The 21,334-nt window shown below is 44.6% G+C and overlaps 2 protein-coding genes and 1 non-coding gene across 10 annotated transcripts in view; 2 read left to right on the top strand and 1 right to left on the bottom strand.

Moving 5' to 3' along the window:
* The first annotated feature begins 1,500 nt into the window (after positions 1-1,500).
* On the top strand, positions 1,501-6,041 carry TMEM216 (transmembrane protein 216). 2 transcript variants are annotated; one of them, XM_033119146.1, is made up of 5 exons: positions 1,501-1,587; positions 2,189-2,290; positions 2,831-2,923; positions 4,990-5,191; positions 5,472-5,558. In XM_033119146.1, the coding sequence occupies exons 1-5, from the start codon at positions 1,551-1,553 to the stop codon at positions 5,485-5,487; spliced, it is 450 nt and encodes a 149-aa protein (XP_032975037.1). In that variant the 5' UTR covers positions 1,501-1,550; the 3' UTR covers positions 5,488-5,558. The 2 variants fall into 2 exon arrangements, with proteins under 2 accessions (XP_032975037.1, XP_032975036.1); XM_033119145.1 differs by having other exon boundaries at positions 1,508-1,601; positions 5,472-6,041.
* Positions 3,401-3,507, top strand: LOC117031402 (U6 spliceosomal RNA). Its single transcript, XR_004424542.1, has one exon. It is a non-coding gene; the product is annotated as a U6 spliceosomal RNA (small nuclear RNA).
* A 3,120-nt stretch (positions 6,042-9,161) lies between the features above and the next one.
* Positions 9,162-21,334, bottom strand: part of CPSF7 (cleavage and polyadenylation specific factor 7) — a 21,909-nt gene continuing 9,736 nt past the window's right edge. For 4 of the 7 annotated variants that reach the window (XM_033119139.1, XM_033119137.1, XM_033119136.1 and 1 more), the window contains exons 6-10: positions 19,243-19,657; positions 18,685-18,803; positions 16,288-16,456; positions 15,476-15,643; positions 9,231-11,222 (exon numbers count right to left, since the gene is read on the bottom strand). In XM_033119139.1, coding sequence (XP_032975030.1) covers positions 15,481-15,643; positions 16,288-16,456; positions 18,685-18,803; positions 19,243-19,657 — 866 coding nt within the window. In that variant the 3' untranslated portion in view covers positions 9,231-11,222; positions 15,476-15,480. Of the gene's footprint in view, positions 11,223-15,475; positions 15,644-16,287; positions 16,457-18,684; positions 18,804-19,242; positions 19,658-21,334 lie in introns of all 7 variants that reach the window. The other 3 variants (XR_004424311.1, XR_004424312.1, XM_033119135.1) reach the window with 1 other exon arrangement.

Below are 21,334 nucleotides of genomic sequence, written 5' to 3'. Positions count from 1 at the left end.
GCACTGCTGTGGGTACACGGTGCCCATGCCTGGAGGGCTTTAGGGAAAAATGTCCAGGGCATAGGTAAACAAAGCTGAGGGGGCAGGTGCAAAGAGTTAGGGAGTTGCCACGGGTGCAAGGCCTAGAGTATCAGTATGCATGACAGGAGAGCCACAGCAAAGTGGTCCAGGTCTGTAAGGTTGCCGAGGGGATGTCTGCTCTTGGCGTGCAGCTGGAGCACAGCAACACCTGAGGTCCCCAATGTCCCCGTGCACTGCTGATAGATACGGTGCTGGAGCAAGGAAAAGCAAACCAGAACTCACTGGAGCCTGGAAGACAAGTCCTTTCCTTCCATGTCCCTCCAGTGCCCTCTACTGACAAAGCTCGCCATCATGCTCAAGGCAAGGGAGACGTGCTTCTAGCCCAGTCCATTATCGCAGAACAGGGACTGAAGGGTGAGTGGAGCTAAGAGGCAAAAAATAGGTAAGAGTCCATCTTTTTGGCTACTCAGCTTTCATATGCACCGTTCTACACATATTTGAACTTCCCTAGTAGTTAAATTCCTATCAACAAGATATATCTATCCTTCTTAAAAGTGACATCATCACCTTTCCCCCAACTGAGAAGACACATATAAATTACTTTCTCCAGGTTCAAGGAATTGCTTCTGCTCCTTCCCGTTTATGCCTAGAAGTAACAAGTACTGCTCCACCTCCACCCCAACTAGCTAGGAGTACACAGCACTATCCTTCAAGGTTACTCACCTACTCAAATTATCTGGTTTGAGTGTGCCATCTGTTTCCTGTCCTACTCTGACTGACAATGGGCTAACAGTCAAGACAGCTAAGTCCACGCAAAACCCTTTTTCCTTCTACTCCCCTGCGGGCAGTAACACAACGTTTATTGCTCCAAGTTGTATTCAGGCTTCAAAATTCAGTTTGCAGACCATCTCTTGGAAAGTTGTGTCAATTCCCTCCAGGAGTACTTTGTTCTCTGAACTCCCCCAGCATGTCATGGGTCACGTGTTGATCACATTTCATCTTCACACCTTCTGATTTGGTGCCTTCTAACTACCTAACACCAAAGCACAGAAATCCCCAAACCCCCTAAAACACGGCCTGCTAGAGAAATGACCCCTAAAGCCCACCCCGCACTTGCAGAACACTGTCGCGCGCACCGTTTCTCATTTTCAGACCCTTGTCAGAAGAGAATCGTGGGGCTAGGGCCTATTTGCCAATCTTGTGGTCACATTGCCACAACCGTTCACTTCTGCCAATGCATTGTAACCTGGGGGTGGGGGAGCCCGAGAGTCTCCCTTGCCCCGGGGTCTTGCGGGCGACAGCTCTCTGGGCGACGACAACCGTTCTCCCCAATCCTACGTGAGCCAAAATCCCAGCGAAGCGCGTTTGCGGCCCGCTTCCCTTCTTGCGCACGCGTGAACGGTACCGAGACCGCCCCGGCCCCATTAACCATTGAGTGCCGAGGGCGGGCAGAGGGGCCGGAAGCCGAAGCCGCTCTGTCCCCCGCTTCCGGCAGCACCTCGTTGCTCCGGGAGTGGCTGCAGCCGCGTATGCAGTTTCCATGGGGACTGAAGATGGCGCCGCGAGGTGAGATTCTGGAGGTGTGTGAGTCGCTGGTCCTGATCCCTTCAGTCCCCTTTCTCCCCTCTCTCCCAGAGCTCGATCTAAACCCTCCATTCTCGGGTGTTAGGGACATGACTTCTGACTGTCCAAAGCGGGGTTTTGCAATCCCACTTACCCTGAGTGCCTGAAGGTCTGGAGGTGAGGATCTCAAATACCCTCAAATCCTTGGCTGGGCCTATTCTAGACCGGTTCAAAGATGAATTTGCTGTGTAACCTCGAAGAAGCCAGTGTTAGTCTCTGTGCCCCAATTTCTCTTCCCAAATAGTAACGGGGTTACATCTTAGAGGGGCCTTGACTTTCACCTCCTAAGCTGAGTCAAGTTTGATGGTGATTCCGGGGAAAGAGGATTGAAGGAAGCCCTCGCCACATCCTACACACACACACACACACACACACACACACACACACACCCCCTCACCCTCATTATCAGCAACCAGAAATGCTCCAAGTGGCCCTTCCCACTGGCTGCGACCTCGTGTATTCCCCAAGTCAGATACAGAACCATTCAAAGAACAGATTGAACTGCCCTCCTGCCCATTCGTGTTTTCTGTGCTCATCCTTTCAGGTAAACGGTTGTCCTCCACCCCCCTGGAAATCCTCTTCTTTCTGAACGGGTGGTATTATGCTACCTATTTCCTGCTGGAGCTCTTCATATTTCTTTATAAAGGTAAGCTTGACTACCCTTGTGCCCCCACCCCCACCCCATCCCTTCCTCACTTCAGCCCAGAGGCAGCTCCCACCAGGAGTCTTCCTATTTTTCATAATTTTCTGCAGCTCCTCTTCACTGCAAGGTAGAAGTCTCTTCATCAGATGGCTTCCTTGAGAAGGATTCAGTAGGAAGCCTCTCAGCAAGACTTTCTTGAGTTTGGGAAATGTGGGCTTCTCCCGTCAATTCTTCGTGAACTCTACTTTAAGCCCATTGGTGACCCTCAGAACCATTCAGCCCATGTACCCATGTACTTCTGACCATTTTGGAGAATGGAGTCCCCACTGACTTTTGTAGTTAGGAGTAAAAGCCCATAATAATGAGCCTGCCTCTAACAGACGTGGTAGTCGCACTCTGAGTTAAGGTACAGATCCTGCTCACGTCTTACTAACCAGCTCATGGAAAGCTGATAAGAGTCTTGTCTTCTTTATTCCCAAGTGTGTGGGAGTTCTTGTGGGTGCTATTATAGGTGTTTGCAAACTGTTGCTTTTGTTTTGACAGGTCTCCTGCTACCATATCCAACAGCCAATCTAGTTCTGGATGTGGTGATGCTCCTCCTGTATCTTGGAATTGAAGCAATTCGACTATTTTTTGGTGAGTGTTGTCCAGAGACTATTTCTATTTCTTATGAGATGAGCTGGTATCTGTAACTTGATTAACAAGAGAAAGTATATAAGCTAGGCTGACAATAAGAGATTGGATCTGGTGACATATCCTGTTACTCCCTTTCTGAAGTTTCCAACTGCTGTATATTTTGGGTCAAGATTTACCTGTGTGTTGCTCTGTAGGGCTAGAGGTGGGCAGTAGCATGAGATATTAGATAGTTTTTTTCCAGTTACCTAACGACTACAAGAGTGCCTGCTTCCTCTCAGTGGTTTGCTTGGCAGAATAGGTTCAGCTGTAACTCCATGTCCAGGGCAGTATATGCCTGCACAAATCAGCACTAAGCTCTCCTCCAGACAAGGATTTCTTTAGGACAAGTTTTACTCGTATATCTCCAGAAATACAGAGCAAATCTCTCATGAGTTAGACTATCTCATCTCTGAGAACAGTGTTAAAACATAAACAGAAGTGCTCGCTTCAACAGCACATGTACTAAAATTGGAATGATACACAGAAGATTAACATGGCCCCTGCGCAAGGACGACATGCAAATTCATGAAGCGTTCCATATTTTTGTGGAGTACAGCATAGGGAATAAAGTCAATGGAATTGTAACAGCTATATAGGATATCAGAGGGGTAGTAGATTAGGGAAGGGGGTTATCATTTTGTGAGGGGTATAAATGTCTAACTATAACATTGTTTTGTACACCTGAAACTAAAAACAAACAAACAAAAATAATACTTGCAACACATATGACAAAGGATAAAATAAAGCAGGCTCACATAAATCATTAAGGAAAGACAACCTAATTTTAAAAATTTGTAAAGGACACTAATAGGCAGTTCACGTAAGAATAATTATAGAGGACAATAAACATGACAAAATGCACAAACTCACTAATAAAAAGTAAGTTGAAACAACAAGAGAACACTTTCACCCATCAGATTAAAAATATTTTCAATACTCAGTATGAGAATGGACATGAGGAACAGGTCTCTATAGTCCACACTCCTGTGGGTATTTATATTCCCAGATTCTTTGGGAATATAAATTAGTACCGTAGTACCTTGGTTTTCGAACGTCTCTGTTGACGAACATTTCGGTTTACGAGCACTGTAAACCCGGAAGTAAATGCTTCGGTTTTCAAACACGCCTTGGAAGTCGAACATGTCGCGTGGCTTCCGCTGAGTGCAAGATCCTGAGGCCTAGCTGTCAGCTGTTTTCAAACGTTTCAGAACTCGAACAGTCTTCCGGAATGGATTACGTTTGAAAACCGAGGTACCACGGTACATCTTTTTTGCTAATAGTTTTTACCATGTAAAATTTGTATTCTTAGACCTAACAATTTCACTTCTAAAACTGAAAAAATATCCGCAGATATGCAAAGGTATCTATGTGAGAATGTTTATTTGCACGTATTTTGTAACACTGAAACATTAGACACAACGTAGACATCTATCAATACAGGATTAATTAAATAAATTATGGTATTGGTTCAGTAAAATCGTTCATAGCCATTAAAAAAGAATAGGGTAGGTATGTGTGGAAAGATGTCCAACTTACGTTAAATGGGAAAAAGTAAGTTGCAAAACAGTATTAGAGTTATGATTCCATTTTTGTAATAACAAATAGTAATATGTGAGTATACACATTAAAAAATCTGAAACAATATACACCTTGTAATAGTTACCTCCAGGGGTTGAACATGGGTTTTTCGGTTTATATTTTCTAAAATTATTTTCTATATATTGGTTGAAAAGTTTTCAGTGATGATATTTTTATAATTGAGAAAACTCCCCCAGCCCCAATAAAGATCCCATCGTCCCTTGAATGGGAGCCAGATTGGAAGCAGAATCTTTGGAGTGAATGACTCCAGTCCTAAACTCCTCCAAAGCCTCTAACTTTTAGCACAGTGGCACCCCATTTGTAAATCTGCACATCCCCATTCAGAATCATTTGCTCTGCCTTGCCAGTCCATGACATCTCACCCACCTGTCCTCTGAGCCGAGGAAAGCAGGCCACTTGGAGGTGACTCCATGGGCTGTGTCTGACAGGTACAAAGGGAAATCTCTGCCAACGAAAGATGCCACTTGCTATTAGTGTGGCCTTGACCTTCCCATCTGCCATGATGGCCTCCTATTACCTGCTGCTGCAGACCTACGTGCTCCGCCTGGAAGCCATCATGAACGGCATCTTGCTCTTCTTCTGTGGCTCAGAGCTGCTGCTTGACGTGCTCGCCCTGGCCGCTTTCTCCAGGTACTACTGCTGCTACCGTCACCTGAGGGTTGGGTTCCTGTCCCATCCCAGGGAGGGAGTCATTGTTCTTCCAAAGACTGAGGGGTCTGGAGGACTTTCAAGGGGGAAAAGGGTGTCTGTGGGACTGCCTTTCCCATTTAGGGTAGACAGTTACCCACTTAGGGAAGATATTCTCCTTGTTCTTTGGGGCCAGGGGGCTTGGAATATAGAACAGTTCAGGCCAGCTGCTCTTGTTTACTGGTCTTTTAACATTTTCTTTCTTTCTTTCTTCTGCCATCAGTATGGACAGGATTTGAAGTACAAAAATTTCAGCCAGCAGCCCTCATGGCTGAGACCACTCATACTTCTGGTACTTTGTCCACACCAGTGAGAAATGGTGGGTCGAGTTGTCCTGGGAAAGGTTGCAGCTTTTCCTCAGCACAGACATTTGGGCAACAAACTGAGCAAAGGCCCCTGGGCACCATCTTCTAAACAGGACCATCAGCCTGATTCTTCTGTACGTCAGTATAGGGAGGGGCAAGGCTGTCCCTTCCTGGCCCTTCTCAGAACGAATTCCCTGCTGTCCTCAAGTTTTCCTCTTTGATCATCGTGGCCAGATCATCTTATGTGGACCATGTAGGCTCCTTGGGCTTCCGGCAGGACCTGAGCCACATACTCCTGTACGTGCTGTGCCACACCTGTCACACATGAGCACGGAGAGCTCCAGGATGGTGTGCTCCGGGTGATGCAAAAGCCTCTTATCCCATTCTTCAGAGACTGAGCTCCCGAACTTTTTTAGTAGCTCATAGTGTTATTTTTCTACTCTCATCATGAAACAAACATTATTTTATAATAAATATGTATTTTCTGTCGTGCAGCCTTTTCCTTATGGCACTTGTCCCTGGAAATTCATCCACTCCAAGAGAAGGTAGAGACTATCCCAGCGGTTTGTTCTCGGGCTGTGCTTAGTGATCCAGTATGGACACAAAGACAGCAATGAAGGTGTCCCACTGATTTTCTTCCCCCAGTTCCAGCATGAATTAATTCCTAAAGGCACTGCCAGCCTCTGTAACTTCTTCAGGTCTGTCATTCTGCAAAGACTGCTTATATTCTTCATCTCTGTCCCAAAGCCAGCATTTTGTCCCTTGTTCCTTTTCAGGTAATTCCTACAGCTCCTTTCCAGGGTGAGGTGTTAATTAGAAAAAGCATATTCTAAACTTACCAATATTTGTTGGTTATTTAAAATTTCTTACCATGAAAGGAACACATACTTTTTTTTTTTTAAGCGGGAGAAATGTTGCCCTAGATGAGTGTATTGCCTTCTTCAAGTAACCATCTTTAAAACTTTATCTTGCTTGTCAGTGGCCCCTTTTTTAGCCCCAAGAAGTCACCAGGAGCCATGACAGAATCCACTCTAGGAAACCTTGAATCATACGGCCCTTCTGTCAGGAGAATCCTAGAATATGTGCTCTTACTCAAAGTAAAAAGTAATTGGCCTTTAAGCATTCCATGCTGTTTTTAACTCTGCTTATTTCCTGTGATCAGGCTTTTCCTCATCCTAGGCAGGTCTCCATTGTCTGATGCAATGATGCTTTTTCTTGTTTTCTATCCCTTTTGTGTCCTTGCCTCCTACCTGCTTTCGGGGGGGTCTACCCAAAAACCATAGACGGGTCTCATCAACCATGAAACAGTATCAAAAACTCCAATAGGAACATCCCTGATATTTCAATCACAAACCTCATTAATACGCTGATTTTTCTGTTGCTTCTGGCACTGCTTCTTTCTGTAACCCTGCTTTAAAGAAATCACTGGCATTAAGCTGGAAAGGAACCCATTCTCCATGGCCTCCCTTTTTCATTTAGATGTTCAGTAGTTAAGGTCACCCTCCCAGCACCACAGATGAATGGACGGCTCAGATGGAAGTTTAGAGGTGGCTTATAATTCAAAGGGACCTTAGAGATCAACTTAAATCTCATTCTCCACTTTGCAGGCTTAGAAAGGAGGAAGTAACGTAGCCAAGTATACAACCGGTTACTAACAGCTGGAACTAGAAACCTTGTCTCATGAGTCAATCTGGATTAAGTAAATTTCATTCCTAAACAGGTACCACTAGATGATGAGAATGGTTAAAAATGGGGCGATTAGAACATAAGTGCTCGCACTTACTTCATGGTTATCTGGAAGCTTAAGGCATTGTTTCCTGTGGATGACTCCATAAATGTTTCTTCTTCCTGATGCTTATTGGAGCCACGTGTGCAGATGCAGTCAGTTACAGCAGAGCAGAATATCATGCAACAGAAACTGAGGCAGCAGAGGAGGAGAATCTGTGGTTAGTCTTCCCGTGTTAACGTGGTCAGAGGCTGTACTCGCTGCGTGCCATGGGAAGGCACTTTATAGCTCAGACCTGCAGGCACCAGCATTCTGGACAGTAGAAAGGACCAAGCAAAGGAGCAGGCCCTGGGCACACGAGCTGGCAGAGGCCTGCTCAGATATTCACACTCATGGCTAGAACTGCCAAGTGACTGTATGGCCATCTCTGGTGGCTGAGGTCTGGCCCTATTCAGGAAGCACTTAGGACACACAGATTCAGGTTTCTGGCTCTGTACCATGGCAACAACTTATAAGCCAGTGGTGTCCAAACTGCGGCCCGCGGGCCAACTGCGGCCCATGATCCATTGTTAATTGGCCCACAGCAAATTCCAAAGATATATTTAGTTTACTTAAATAAACCAGGTGAGGCAATACGTACTTCACCTTGAGTGAGTGGCCCGGCTGTTTGTATATTTTACTGCATATGGCCCTTGGTGAAAAATGTTGAAAAAAGTTTGGACACCCCTGTTGTAGGCTAATGTTCATCCAGTATCTGGCAGAGTATATTTAATCCACATGATCCTGAGGCAGAAGAAAATCGACTCAGATGTTAATCAACTCATGTGTCCAAAGGCATTCAACTTAGTTACGAGTTGGGATTTGAACCTAGAGGTATCCCAAAGTTAGTCCCTTTCCACACCACTATGGTACCTCCTAGAGGAAACAAGACTGTATTTACTTCTCTAAAACAGTAGTCCTCACACTTTCTACATCATCTGGGGCATAAAAAATAGATTTCTAGACTTTTCAGAGATTGATACAGCACAGAACAGGCATTTTAGCAAGTATGGCCGATAAACGAGATACAGGTGACCATGGACCTCAACTTTAGACACCGATTGAAATTGTGAGAGGCACTCCCAACTATTTTTTTCCCTTCAAATTTCACATCATAGACCCACTCTAGGGAATTTCCCTTCTACTAAAGGTTGTTTTTACACTAATTTTGCCTTTACTGGTCCCAATACACATTTTATATCATCTAGTCTCTGGTTCGTCTTTTTATCAGGTAACTTTTTGGTCACGTTTTTTAAAAAGCCAGCTTTCTGGAGTCCCAAGATCACTTCTGCTTTCTTATCTGTACTTCCTCATATCTACATAGTTCAGTTTCCGAAACATGTTCACATTTCTCTTAAAATGTTCTTAAAACATCCCTGTGTGGAAGGCAGAACAGCTACCACTGTCGTCTCACAGATGAGAGAGACTGAGGTTCCGCTGGCCTGTCGTGGTTAGAAGGATTGATGGAAGTAGGCAGGCGGCAGCATCTTCTAACTCCTAGCAGAGGATTCCTTCCCTTCTTGAACTTAGGACATTGGAACTGAACTGTACAAGGTAGGACATTTATTCTGGGAATAAATCTTAAGAATCTTGACGAGTAAAGGATGACTTGGAATTCTTGAACCAGGCTGTTTAGGTAGCTAAGGAGAAAAGCTAAACCTCAAGGGGCACTTCTAAAGGTTTGCACTGGAGGTCTCCTAGGTGCTCCACAGGTCCATGTCCTTCGTGCACATCCTTCCAGCTAAGACCTCCAGGTTTCACTACCATCCCGCAGCCTCTGCATCACCAGCCCATGCCCATGCCCCGGACACCTCAACAAATCTATTCAATGCAGAATCCATAAAACAGCTCACACCCCATTTATTATTTAAAAATATTTTGTTACAAAAGGAAAAAAATACAATGCAGTATAAAAGATTGACAGCGTCATCAAGTTTATTACACAATTTTCAACCTATCAGAAAGACAAACAAATCACCGACAACAGGGGGACAGGACCTTGGCCTCTTTGGGGGGTGGGTTTTTTCCTTTGCTATCAGGAAATAAAACTAAAAATGTGTCATTGAGTAAAAACAAAACGAAAATGGGGAGAAAAAAATTCTCCAGGTAAACGGCTTTTCCGGTATTCTATATATATATTTTCCCTTAAACTGTCACCTTACTTGGTTTTCTCTACATTTTAAAAAGACACCCGGAGCTGCTCTCGAGGGTAAGCACATCACTTAACACTTGGCCAGTTGGGCAGGGTGCCATGTTTGAAGTGGAGGTGGGGATGGGGTTGGGGACGGGAAGAGCTACAAACCCATAGCCTCTGTCCCAAGGGAATGTGCCTCTCCAACCCTGGGGGAACTCCCTCAGTGACTGATTGAGGGCAATGTCAGAAACGTGCAGGAAACAGAGGAAGGGTTCAGTCCAACTCAGTCTCTCCCCACTGAGCCAGAAGGGTCTCCAGACCCTACATCTGACAAGTCTCACCTCACGTGCCACGTCTCTTCTCACATTAGCTGTCACGTGCCCTGCAGATGAATGCACAAGCAGCACCCACTGCCCCATGCGTACTGTAGGACCTGTTGCTGCTGTTCCTTCAGCAGCAACCACATCACAATGTGGGTTATGGGAAAAGCAATTCCATATGCCTGTGTGGAAAATGGCCCCCAGAGTGGTGGTCCTTAGAACTCTGAGTTGAGCTCATTCCCGTCCGACTCCACTTCTTCCCTGCTCCTTATCAGAGGCAGAAAGTACCTCCAGGCAGAGCAAGGGAGCTATTAAGTCAATAGTTAAAAGGTGGAAAGACACCAAATTTGTGACTTTTATGTCTACTACTAGTGCTAGATTATCCCACAATAAGTAAAAGTATGTACCTGGGGGATGCAAGCCCACGCTTACATCAAACCTGAAAGAAGAAAAGCCTATGGAAGTAGGTTGTATCCTGCCCAACTTGCCTCCTTCCCTAGTCCTGGTACTTCACAAGGGTTCTTCAGTGCTGAGGTCCTATGTCCCCACCCTCCCAATGGCAGTACCTTCCTCTAAAACAAGGAAGCAGCCTCCTTGGGGGAAGGGCTCCAACTTGTGAAACGACAAAGCCCCAAGGAAAGGGAACACCTAGTAGAGCTGGTTATTGCAAGAGGCAACCAAGCACGAAGCAGCAGAGGGTGGTAACCGGCTCTGCCGGGCTCCCCAGCAGAAAGCAACTTCATGGGCCTTCTCTGCTTAGGAGGAGCAAGCCCACTGAGGCAACTGGGCAGCAGAGAGCTGGAAGGGTTCAGCCCTCTGGGAGGTCAGGGAAACTAACCGTAAATATGTAAGAGGGAAAAGCAAGAATAACAGAAGCTTTTCGTCAGGTAATTTCTTTTCTCGCAGGCCCCCTCAAAGGGCTGGGAAGGTAAAGGAGTTAAACAAAGAAGTGGTATGTTAGCAAGGGGTCTGCACCCTCTGTGCCCCATCAAACCTAGTGCTGCGGGCAGGACCCTGGGCATATTTTGGCACACCCAGCCATTCTCCTAGATAGATCTCAAACAGAGGATCCATTTTCTTTGGGAAGGAAGTCTTCCCATCATCCTCACCACTGAACTGCTCCTGGAGAATCAGAAACTCATATATGTTTCCTTGGACAAAGCACCATTCTCTATGGAGACCAGGGGCCTGGACAAATTTTCTTCCTGTCTGCTACCCACCCCCACCACCACCAGTCTTTAGGTTCTTTCCTCTGGCAAACGGAGGTGTGGGGTAGGGAGGGCTGCCAAGAAGTCTTCAATCCTATAGGGCAGAGGGGATTCCCTGGGTGTCTGGAGGGGGTTAAGGATTTAGAGGAAAGGGAAGGGGTGGAGCGGCCTCCGTCCTTTAGTCCTGATCAAGGTGAGGAGATGCAAGTCCATTAAAAAAACATTTGCTTCCAACCAGACTCCTGTAATGAGAATATCAGAAGAGAAGAAGAGAATACAAATTAGAGGTTACTTTCTGATTAACAGGGGCTTAAATGAATTACACTGGCATTTTCTAAAGTTATAACCTATGAAGTAGGGGATGTAGAGAGAGAGAGACTACAAGCCTGGAAAAGTAAAGAAAGAAAGCAGGATTGTCTGGGAGTGTCTGGCACTGTGAGTAGTGAGGGGAATGGTTGGAGGAAAAGCTACAGTGAGCAGAGAGAAAAAAGCAGTGACATCATACTGTAGGGAGGGAAAATACAGACAATGAAATGAGGTCTTAAAAGTAGTTTGACTGAAAAGGAGACTTTGGCTGGAAAAGTATGGAAACTACAACATTTCAGGAAAAGTTGCTATCAGGGAACAAGGTGAGTTTAAATACTATTTCATAAAATCTATTCTGAACAAGTCATAGCTTACCTTAAGGGGAGGGGGAAAATCTGGAAATGGGAGGTACAATGGTGAGAAAACACATGTGTACATAACCAAATCCATTAACCCAAAACATCCAAGAGGCCCTGGCAGGAAGCATGTACTTACACAGGAAACTCCTAAACCTTTCTTTTTTTTTAAGGAAGCCCTGGTTACACCAGCTTCCAAACAGCACTCTTCTGAGTACATGTGTGTGCACATGCTCACACAGAGCCAGAGATGTTCTAAGTTATACTAAAACTCAAGAGATTTTAAGTCTTTTCCCAGATGACAGCTGTGGGTGAGGGACCAATTATACTACCACCACGCTGGTGAAGACGCATTAGAGCTGATTGTCCGGCTAGGTCTTATTTTCGGGGAAACAGGGTCAAAGCACAGTTAAGAACTTTTGCTGAACAGAAGGCACTGTTAAGCCACTTGTCACATCTCTACCCAACTTAAGGCCCCCAGTTCACTCAGCCCTTGTTCTATCGTTGCAACATCAATCTGCGGGGGATGACTTGGTTAGATTGATCAGATAAAATAGAATGAACAGCTAAATGGGAAAAGGGGGATTAAATCCAGGTTTAGGATTTCCACTACTGCCCAAACCGGCAATACAGCCTGTACGCCAGTGCTCACCGTTTATTTATGCACTTCTGTAACCTGGAGGAGCTAAGCCAAGAAAAAAGACCAAAAAAAAGAGAAAAAGCTGTGTGATCCTTCCACATTCCAAAATGGCATTATTTTAGCGTGGGATCCTCAGACTCGGTTACGGCCTCTGCCTGCTGGCCTCCCTAAACACCTATTAGGCAGGCAGGCATGTGTCTCGCTTTCTATAAGGAAAACTGAAGCCCTCAGCGCCTTCTCAATTTCACACCAGTTAGGGTTCTGAATCTTTACACTGGATCAAAAGGGAGCAGAAAGCTCAGTTTTCACTGGACCAGGATGTTAGGAATAAGGTGAGAATGACTGTATTTCAAGTAGGGTAAGGTCATAAAATAATGAGACAATAGCCAAGAACTACAAAAAGTAAAAACCACCAATTACTCAGGAATACCCTCAAACTCCAAAGCACACGTGCATACACCCTGAAAGAGTTGTACTTTGGGAACTGGTCTTAAGAAACAAGACACAGAGGATAATCTAGTGCATCAAGAGAAATAAACTATAGCACCCAATTCTTACAGGTTCTGGCTACATTTTGTGGTAATGTCTGAATGCAGACAGAAGCCAAAGGCTCCTACAGTGGACCAGACTTCAGGCCCCAGAGGCGGTGCCTATCCTGAGGGAAGGGTGGACAAAAACGATTACTGATCTCTATTGCTGACTCTGGACAGAACACTCATTCATACAACAGAAATAGTATTTTCTAACTGAAAGGTATTGTACATAGAGCTTACAATGTTCTTAAGATAAATGAGGCCCATGCACCAGCTCCCTAACTTGAAATCTCCTAAGTTACAACTTGGTAACTGTAGATGGAATTAAGAGTCCTTAGGATGAGAATGCGAGAAATGGACATTTTTAGGGTGTCTGATTCAGTTCTTCTGAATAAAATTATGATTTGAATGGAATAACCAACACAGGAAAAATGAGGGACTTGGAAAAACCTGCCTCACGATTCGTCTTCGTCCTCTTATCATAGGCCTGACCAGCCAAACAACTGTAGTCTGGGAAGCACTAGGTTACAGGACTTTTCAGTTATCCAGATTGAATCATCCTCACAATGTAAGAAACAGTCCCATTTTACAGGGAGAAGAAATGAAGCAAATGACAGCAAAAGTCTCTGGTTCAGAGGTTCAATCCCCAATGTACTAATGATCAGAGGATGCCACAATTTTTCTGCCAAAAGGCTGTGACAAGCAAAGCCACCAGGAGCGGTGACGTGCAGGTACGTGTTCTAAACACTAAAGTGAATGCGGCCCCAGAGACTACAACTTGTGCTCCGCGTGGACCAAGTAACCGCTCCCTGGTCACTCTCATCCCAAAGGACACACTGTGGACTGCAGGGCTGGGCAAGGGTGCTGACACCAGACCCACAAGCAACACTAGCAACTGTGCCAGCTCCAACACCAGAAGCGAAATGCTGCTGTGTGCAGGAGGAATGAGACCAGATCAAAGAGCCTCTAACCCTGCCCTCCTGCCCACTGCCGGGACGGAACTGGGCCAGAGCTGTTGGTGGGCTCTACCTCCACTGGGGGCTGCTTTTCTGATACGTGGGCACCTCCCAAAACTCACCCTATTGCAAAATCTAGAAAGAAGCATCTAGAACCCACAGCCTAACTGGTGATTTTATGTGGGGTATCCTAAATTTCAACGTCAAGCACTCTAAGATTTTGTGGAATGAATGGTTTAAGAACAGAGAAGGGGAGGCGGGTAAAAAATGTTACTTTTCATTTTTCCACTTTTCTGCCACCTACAGAAAATGACAAAATTCCCAGCTGTAATTCTGCTTAAGTTAATGCCAAACAACACAGTAGAGGGCAAGACTCCTTTCTTATCTGTTAGTAGGTTGTCACTAAACAAAATACTGCAATTTTCCAACTGTTTACAGCCCAGCTACTGCTCGAGGACTTCCGGTGGTAGGGAGGGTTTCCTTCCCTTCCTCAACCAATCGTCTGTCTACCCACCCCAAAGATACCAACTAGAACCATTCCTAGTCTTCACCTTCCTTCTCAATTACGATATACCAGCATATAACCAGGACATCTTCATCATGCACTTGATGTGAAACCACAAAATTGAGCCGAGACCCCAAAGTCACCTGGATCATACGGCACCCTTCAGGAACCAGAAACAGACCGTCCTAGCCAGAGTCTAGACTACGCTTAAAGATCTCCATAGAAACAGAGTCAACAACCATTCTTGCTTTCTTACATACTAGAAAGATCTGCTGGAAGCTTTCTTTCAGTTAGGATTGCCGAGCTAGTGGGACGTAACCTGGAGCCCATTTGAGAATGAAACAACAGAGCTGGAGCCCCTGGATCCAGCAAAGCCTAACTCAATTTTTCAATTACCTGAGTTAATATGCTCCCCGCCCCACAACTCTCCTGCTTTTGAAAAAATAAATTTGCTTTCAATAGCTTTTTTCCCAAAACAAATATATCCTTCCATTGAAGTTTCCTGCACACCGTTTCTCATGCTATTAAAGATATTTTTTTTTCAGATCAGCCTTCTCCTCTGACTGAAGTACCCTGATTTTCAAAATCTTTTTAATAGCTTAAAGTCTTAAAATTACTAATGTTGCACCTTGAAAATGAACAAGTAGGCAATGGTCTTGAATTTCTGTCTTGGTCAACTTTCTCACTTTTTAACTTGAAAGTTAGGTGGGTTTAAAATGTAACAACAATGATCATGTGGCTACCACTTACTGAGAACTTACTATGTGACAGGTACTACGAGTACCAAACACTTATGGATTATCTCACTGAATACTCAGCCATCTAATGAGACAGCTGCTTTCATTATCTCTTTACAAAGTGAGGAGCTGAGGAGCAGAAGTGGTGCAGCTGGAGGGACTGGATTCACACTGGCACTGCCTGCAGACATGGCACTTGCCCTCAGCCATCGTGCCCTGCTATCTCAGACATCAGGGGAAAGCAGCCAAGACACAAACAAAAATAGCTTAATCTCAGGTCCATCTCACGGGAAGAATCCTGACAAACAAGCAGAAAATCTGTCCTCCTGAATTTTCAGTTACTGAAATCAAAAGTCCTCCCATCCCTTTTATTTGCTTCAAAAAGAGAGAAAAATCTTCACTATCAGTAATTTTTCTTTCATAAAAGATCAGCCACCAGCCAGGAATGGGGCTTCATCCCACCTTTCTCAGTGATGCCGGTCCCGTTCTCTATCCCGGTGTCTCTCGTGCTCTCGGTTCCTTTCTTGGAAATAATCATCATGCCGATCTTCATTGTGAAGCAGGTCCCGGTGCCTCCTGCTGCTCTCTCGGGACCGGCTAGGTGACCTCTCTCGGGACCGATGTCTTTTCCTATTAAAAGATCCTTCAGCCTCACTCAAAGGGCTTATCACCTTCTTTCCTAAAGTGTTGTGTTTTGGTGTCTTCTAGTTATTTGTCTAAATCAGCCTTCCACTACTCTGTCATGGACCCACTGAGTCTGTTAGCCCTTTGAAGACTAGTCTTTTCTGGGAAAATAAGAACAGTTAAATTTGTTGAGATCTTACTAATGTATCAGGCACAGTGCTAAGAGCTTTACGTGCATTATCTCATCTAATCTTTACAACAGGTCTGTAAGATCAGTACTACCATTGTCCTTTTTAAAAAAAATGAGATAAATGAGGCTTGGAAAGTTGAGTAATTCCATACTCAAGGTCATACAGGTAATCAGGAGCAGAACTGGGATTCAAACCCAAGCATGTGTGGCTCCAAAGCCCATGTTCTTAGCTATACCAGTTTGTCTCTTGCTAAATGAGCCCACTGCCTCACCCACCACAGATTCCAGACATTACAACGTTTATCAATGTTTGGTTAATTTCTTCCCCTTGAAGACATGAGGGCTAAGTCTGCTCTTCCAGCGAGGTCCCTGCCAGACACTCTGGGCTCCTTTCCTCCCCCTGCCAATCCCGGGCAGAGTGCTGCTCAGGGGTGGTAGGATGCTGAAGCAATCAACTTACCTGGACGAGCTCCCGCTGGCACCCACACTGTAGGACTTGGCTTCAATGCCATGAAGACAGTCCTTAAGAGAGGAGACGAGGACACGGCAACGCTCATCATTGGCGACCCGGGACTGTTTGATAACAGCAATGGCTGTGAGCAGCGTCTCAATCGCGTCACTGTAATCCCCTGACAGGGGATGGATGGGAAAGGCCAAGGATGAGCTGAGGCAGTAAACTAACTGGACCAAAGGAGAACTCAGAAGGACACACACCAAGAGGAACTAGTGTCCCACAGAACCACGGTAAAATGGAGGAGGCAGGAGTGGGAGGTTTCAAACGGGATAGCACACATATTTACATGGTCTGGAATCAGATGTTTTCAGATATTGCTACTGGATGTATAAACTGGTGCATCATTTTCTGAGAGCTATTTGACAACATCCATTAAAATAAACAACGTGCAAACTTTTTGACCCAGGAATTGTAAAAATTTTACACTTCTCTTCACAACTATGTATGTTTAACAGTGCTTGTTTCAGCGTTTTGTTGTCTTAAAGAATTAGAAACTGCTTCAAGTTCCTTCAATAGGGTCTGGCTATATAAATTACAGAACATTAGTTCTACAGAATACTATCTGGTTGTTAAAAAACATGAGGTAAATCTGTATGTAAACAAAGTAATCCATGTAAAGCGCTTAGCACAGTGCCAGGCACACAGTAAGTGTTCAATGTTAGGTACTATTATACACTGATATAATAGATGTCCAGAATATATTAATGTTTAAAAGCTTTTTTGAAATACAACACAGTATTTTGTTTTTGTAAAAGCCATCAAAATTATATGTATGCTACACACATAGAAAAAAATCTGGATAGACACTAAATTGTAAAAGGTAGACTTGTAGGTGGTCCTGTGTAGAGAATCTTTCATTTATTCACATTGCATATTTCTGTCTAAATTATTTTAAATCTATAATCAGATGTGTGTATATGTGTAATATACATCTAAAATGTGTACATAGCATACATATACATACACATGTGTATATTTAAACGTTTGGTTTATTTAAATTATGCTGCCATCAAGAACTAGCGCCTCCTTCCCTACTTTGAGCAATGCCTGGCCCAGGGATAGTGGCCACAGGGTTGGTACTTGCACAACGCTTTTCCAAGCTAAGTCAGAAGCATTAAGGACAGAATAACACAAGGAAAGCATGACTCCAGACCAGGGTCTAGTGACGAGGACTGGCAGCTGCTTCTGGGCAAAGCAGTAAGAATGAAATAGAAACTGTGGAGGAACCATGATCCTGTGGGTCCAGGAACACCAGGATGCCAGCTCTCCCGGCGGGGTGAGTTTTGCCTATTGTGTAAGGACTCAATAAATATTTGTGGTTTGAGTGACTGAAACAAGAAAATGGAGGGAAATCAGTTTTTGATTCTCTCGTGTGAAGGAATTGGTGGAGAACAGTGATTATTTTCATCATAGTCCGCTATTTATTTCACTTCTTACAATGAGCATAGATTGCCTTTTAATTTAAAAAAGATTTATTCAGATGCCAGTGAAGGTTTTCTAAAGGAAAAAAAAAGAGAATATACACACTTCCTATCTTTAACCTACCCTATGGGTTCAAATTTTGTAGTCAAAGATGGGAAATTACGGAAAAAAGATGATAATACTTAGGGTTAACTTATTTCTTAGGAGATCTGACAATCTACATTTACATTTATGTGGGAAACTCATAGAAGTGAATGATTAATGTCATAATGTGAAATTTGGACGAGAACCCTGCAACTTCCTTTATTTTCTTCTCTCAGGAACCAAAGATTCTGTGCTCGGGGCTGTCAAGAGTCATGGCTTCTGGTTATGACCACTTAACACTGACAGCCGGGCAAAAGTTAGCTGTAAAAGCATATTATGCCTTAAGATGACGCCAACAGACTTGCCTCTTTCTAGGATAAGCTACACGAGGCCAACAGCTCTCCCTAGACCCCCAAATGCAACTAGATTCCATGTCAAACCATCATCTAGTTGAGTCATCAGTCCTAAAAACCCAGAGTCTACATGTGGCACTGGATCCACTACACAGACACTAGCCCCACTGAGGTCAAGATCTCCATGAGGCAGGAATTTCATTCTACAATAAATACTACAATAAGATGGTATTAGTTCTTTATATTCTAGGCACTAAGTTGGCTTTCATGGGGCAGGTCTAGACACACTCTAAATAACAGCACTAGAGCATCCCATAAGCCAAGAAATTAGGTTACATATTGTTTTTAAAGATATGCCACTCTTGAAAATCGAACAGTGCTCCAATTTTATCTTGTTGAATTTTTTGCCAATGGAAATGGCAAAACACGAAAAAATGGAAAAACTAAAGGCAAGGAAGAGGTAGCAAAAGTAAGGGTGAGTTACCTGCACTGGCTCCAGATACCGCTTTGGAAATGGCACTGCTGGAAATCGCTCTGTTTCGCTTCATGATCTCTTCAAATTCTGCTTCACTCACTGTAGATGGCGGAGGGCCCGAATCTCGGCTGCAGAGAAATAATACCATTCCTGATTGCCCACACCCCTTATTGTCTTTACCATACTCTCTAATACCGTGTTATTTAATTATGCTCTCCTGTATGATGCTTTAAATGGTTCTTAGCCTGGTCACGTTTGGCATGACCCAACAGTGCCAGTCATCTACAGCCTCCCAATAGCCACTATGGCACTCGATTTAATCAAGCTCCGTACAAAGGGATATATGGATATGGTTTGGGTCAAGAGGTTAAGATGCAAACAAAACACCACATAAAAATATCATCTAACAGATAAGTATTTCCCAGGACTCAACACTATGGCAAATAGTTTCCACAGGGAAAACATAAGAATTCAGCGCTCACTCACTTCCTCGGGTGAACAAAATGCTCTACGCTGTCTACCCTACTATGCCTGGCTCAGATCTGAAAGGAACAAGACAGTTCTTACCTTCCATGGTGGTTATAGGGTGCTGAGGCCTTCATGTATGTATCTGGTGGAGGCCCCACTGTAGCATTTGGTGGAGGGAAGAAGGCTGGATTGAGGTGAAGGGCAGGCGGGATGGCCCCAGGGGGAGGTACAGCCAGATGAGGAGGTAATCGAGGAGGAGGGGGCATGAGATGCTGGTAGTGAATGCCAGGAGGAGGAGGAGGGACCCCAAAGCTTGAGGAGAGAGGTGGAGGTGGTGGAATTGGGGGTGGGGGCAGGCCCATCAAGGGAAGGGCTGAAGGAGGGCGATTGAAGTAGGGCAGCACACTGGGGGGCTTATCCACACGGGAAGATGAGGATACAAGGTTCTCAGAGGGTGTGGCCCGTCCATCAGCAGAATCACTAGAATCTCGGGAGTGGGCCCGTGGAGGTATTCCTATGAAGCAAAAAGGAACTACTGTTACCGCCCAGGCTTTAGACATACCCACAGGACCAGCTCTTCCTTCAGTGTCATCTGACACCATACTGAGGAAGGTGACAGTCGGCTGAAAAAGAAGGCAAAATCATCTATCTTTTCTTTGGCCTCAGAGAAAAAGGTCAGAGGCAACTTAGTTAAGACACAAACCCAGAAAGTAGTGCCACCCTAAATTCTGTATGTCAAAGAACACTCTTTATCCAGAACTCTGTGCTTCAGAGTTTTATTTATTCTTAGATTTCTTTTATATTTTTAAGTGCAAAAGGATCCTAATAACCCCAGAGAAAATGACAGTGTTGAAGTATGTTCACTAATGTTCAGCAGGATTGAAGCTCATCTGAAATCCCATGTGCCCTGATAAGAGCTCAGGGTCTCTCTCCTTAGACTGGTACTAGTTGACCGTCTCTATCCTGCTGTACACTTGGAATTTTCTCCTTGCCAAGGCACTTTGGCCAGGGAATTTGGGGGACGAGAGGGAAGGGCAGAGGATGGATGACACTTCCTCCACCCACATACCAAAACTGGTTAACTGCGGTGGAAAAGAGGTACACAAGAAAGAGTAGAAGATTGTAGGTTGAGAGGTAAAGAGAAAATGGGAGATAAGCCAAGAAAAGATCTGCCTACAGAAATGAGCAGATGGCACACAGCTGACAGCAGGGACTCCTAGCAAAAGCTTGGTACAAAACATGCCGCAAATCTGGGAACTCCCACTACATTTCAATGGCCCCAATGCTCAACCCCATAGGGCAGAACACCAGGAACAGCATCAGAGCAAACTGGTATGGTGTTCTGCGCAACAGGGACTCCAAACACGTTTGTACACAGCTGGGAACACGGCTCTGACACTGTCAAGTCACTTGGTTAAATTTGTTCCCTCTCTCCAATTTGTCTCCTCTAAACCTGGTTAATGTGGAACCCAACAAAAGAACATGATCACACGGCCTGGGGAGTCTTGGAGGCAGAAAGATGCTGTTAGTAGAAAAATGTAGAGAGAGGAGTGCTCGTTAAACTAAAACTTGTTAGCAAACCCCAACTCCTGACCAAAATATAAGGTGGAATGAATCACCCTGGCAACAAGTTTCTCTACCGGAGTGTACCACCAGTGTGTATCACAGCTCTCTCGTGCTTTTCATGTCTCAAACACATGGCAACTTGCTTTCCTCCAGGATCTCTCAAATTGAAGGTAAAACAATTAACAAGTGTGATCTCTGAAAGTTAGCCCCTTCCTGGCTACTGTTCCCACATCTACAAGGCTTCTGTTTTGTATCTATGGCTACACATCCCAAGAGTAGCAACCATTTTTAAGCAAAGGGAAGTCCACCAGCGGTACTTTATGAATTAACAGAGGCCAAGTCCATCAACGTGACATAGCAGAACACCACCACTCAGTCACCACCATTTCAGCAAGGAATGGAGTTAGGAATGTCACCCCTGCTGCAACGGTAAAATTATGCACCTTAGGAAAGTCTGAAGAGGGCTGAATTATAGAAAGACTCTGAAACAGAATGGACTTGAAAATTCAAGTTGTCAAGGAAGAAGTGTACGTTCTAACCCAGAGCAATGGGAGCTCACACCACATACATCTCGGCTCTCAATCTAGTTAAAGGAACAGCTGCTCCTATGCAAGAGCGAAGTGGC

This window comes from Rhinolophus ferrumequinum, chromosome 11, assembly GCF_004115265.2.
Source record: "Rhinolophus ferrumequinum isolate MPI-CBG mRhiFer1 chromosome 11, mRhiFer1_v1.p, whole genome shotgun sequence".
Lineage (NCBI taxonomy): Eukaryota > Metazoa > Chordata > Mammalia > Chiroptera > Rhinolophidae > Rhinolophus > Rhinolophus ferrumequinum.
The sequence above is the reverse complement of the archived record's forward strand: the minus strand, read 5'-3'. Positions and strand labels throughout refer to the sequence as shown.

Excerpts from the sequence above, each read along its gene's own strand:
- TMEM216 (XM_033119146.1), top strand. The coding sequence starts at position 1,551 with ATGCAGTTTCCATGGGGACTGAAGATGGCGCCGCGAG. Across the intron at positions 2,291-2,830 it reads CTTCATATTTCTTTATAAAG|GTCTCCTGCTACCATATCCA; the intron begins GTAAGCTTGACT and ends TTGTTTTGACAG. Across the intron at positions 2,924-4,989 it reads AGCAATTCGACTATTTTTTG|GTACAAAGGGAAATCTCTGC; the intron begins GTGAGTGTTGTC and ends TGTGTCTGACAG.